This window comes from Mustela nivalis (assembly GCF_964662115.1).
Source record: "Mustela nivalis genome assembly, chromosome: 11".
Lineage (NCBI taxonomy): Eukaryota > Metazoa > Chordata > Mammalia > Carnivora > Mustelidae > Mustela > Mustela nivalis.
Genome location: NC_139030.1, coordinates 95,236,507 through 95,238,840, shown reverse-complemented (window position 1 = coordinate 95,238,840; position 2,334 = coordinate 95,236,507). Strand labels below are relative to the sequence as shown.

The 2,334-nt window shown below is 44.1% G+C and overlaps 1 protein-coding gene across 1 annotated transcript; it reads right to left on the bottom strand.

Annotated features, from left to right (window-relative positions):
* Positions 1-524: 524 nt before the first annotated feature.
* Positions 525-2,015, bottom strand: LOC309843767 (gamma-crystallin D; the record flags this gene model as incomplete). The annotated part of the gene is made up of 2 exons (XM_082689490.1): positions 525-797; positions 1,893-2,015. 2 exons carry the CDS (start codon positions 2,013-2,015, stop codon positions 525-527), a joined length of 396 nt encoding a protein of 131 aa, XP_082545616.1.
* Between the last annotated feature and the right edge of the window lie 319 nt (positions 2,016-2,334).

Genomic DNA, 2,334 nt, shown 5'->3' with positions numbered 1-2,334 from the left:
GCTAAAGATTTGTGATCTCAACATTTACATACAGTTTAGGGGATTCGAAAACTTTCTAAAGCCCATCATGGTACCTGGCTTCAGAATCCTTGGTTTAAAAAGTGGGTCACATTATCTCTGAAACTTTGCTTTTCAGATCCTCCCTCTTCAGAGAAAAACTAAAATCTAAACAGATTTTTTTTTAAACAGATTTTTAATAATCTGGTTTGAAGCAGCAACTTGTTTAAAGACCAGAGAATCAAATAATATAATGTATTATAAAAGTATACAAAGTATAAAAAGCATTCTAAAACCATGACATTCTCCTTAATACAAAGGCATGTTTTTATTGTGAGAGGTGTGTTTTATTTATTTGTATCGGATCACACATCTTGGATTCCACTTGTGTTGTGTGTGTGTGTGTGTGTGTGTGTATGTGTAAATAGTAAGAGGAGGACAAAAGAAAAACACAAGCAAACCAATGCCAATAACACACAGAAAATATTTTATTAGTTTCCAGATTGAGAAATGATGAGGAACTTATTTCAGTAGTAATCCATGACTCTCCTCAATGAGCCCACTCGGGCACTCGGGGCCCCCCAGTCGTGGTAGCGCCTGTAGTCCCCCGGTCTCAGCAGGTACTGCCGCCCCCGGTAGTTGGGCAGCTCGTAGAGGACCCAGGAGCCCTCCAGCACGTTGAGGGAGTAAATCTCATTGGAGCGGAAGCGGTCCTGAAGGGAGGAGCAGTCCTCCGTGAACTCCATCATCTGGCCTCTGTAATCTTCCCTCTCATAGAGTCTGATCCTGTGAGAGCCAGCCTGGCCCAGCCAGACATGGAAAGAGGAGGAAAGCAAGGCATGACACGACACGGTTGCAACAAGTTCATGCAGTCCAGCTCAAGCTATTTGGAAATATAGGGTAAGCTTCAACTAATTCTCAATATTTATATATTCCCCATTTTCAAAGGCGGAGATTCACTACCCTTTCAAGACCGTGAAGTATGATAGAAAGAATTAAGAAGGAAATTGCACTGTTTATATATATTTAAATATTTCTCAGGATGAAATACTAACCACGCTTAGTATTCCATGCCAGAGAGAAACTCAAACCTTGAACAGTGTATTACTGTTTTTGCCATTTGAAGATATATTTTTATCTCTTATATTTTTCAAGCATGTGTGTTTGAACAGTAAAGTGAGTTCATGAAATGAATGGCCTTGCTTTTGGTTTAAGGTAAATCTTAGAAAAATCACCAAGGACTTGGATATTTCTATTTCTGTGGAAAGCAAAGTTAAATGTCCCAAGTTTCCCAGACAATAACGGATTCTCATTTAATAACTTAGGAATAGAATGAGGAAAAATGAGAAAGAAAAATCAGTAAGATGCAGGCCTAATTTTTCAAAAACATTAGCATTTTAAAACACATACTTGAAATGTATGTGGGTACGTGCATAAAATTTCCCTGTGTTGCTGTCCATTGAGAAAAAGTCCTTTCATTTGTGTAGGTGGGGTAACCCAAAATATACAAGTGGAGCAAAAGAGAGAGAGAGGTCTTAAAAAAAAGGACCTCTGCAAAAGTTTCCTTTTCAACTCCTATCTGCTCTGTAATTACCCCCTATTCGCGCTCATAATTATTCTTCTATGGGATATTAGTGGTTTTTCTACAACTCCAAGACAGGAACTATAGGTCATACATGCCCATGGCAGCCAACACGTTGTCACTAAATATTTTTGAATTAATAGGTACCCTGGGTACCATTAATTGCTTTTATTTGGGGCCAGCAACATGGAACTGATCTACCATAGCTTGTCTTGTGTCCAAACCCTCAATTATTCAGAATGATCACTACTCCATATGTTCAAGATTTGCTTGAAACTTTCCATTCTGTGTCCTGATAGGGAGCTAGACTCACGTGCGGGATGAGGCGGCAGGAGCGGACCGAGTCGCTGAGGCCCATCCACTGCTGGTAGTCGGGGTAGTCCCCGCGCCGCAGGAAGTACTGGCAGCCCGCGTAGTTGGGCTGCTCATAGAGCATCCAGCAGCCGCTGTCCACGCGCACCGAGTTGCAGCGGCTGAAGTAGGGCTGCAGGTTGGAGTGGTCACTGCTGCACTCGTAGTGGCGGCCCTGGAAGCCCCGGTCCTCGTAGAAAGTGATCTGCAAGGCAAGGGAGGGAAAGGCTCAGAGGCCTGGCCCCAGACCCCAGCATGCGGGGGCCCCCTCCTGGCCTGCGGCTGCGCTGGGCTCACCTTCCCCATGGCTGGTGATGGAGGTCAGTGATGGGCCGCCCTGGCGCGCGTCTATATAGCAGGAGGGCTGCTGCGTTGGCAGGAACAACACAAAAGGAGCCCGCGGG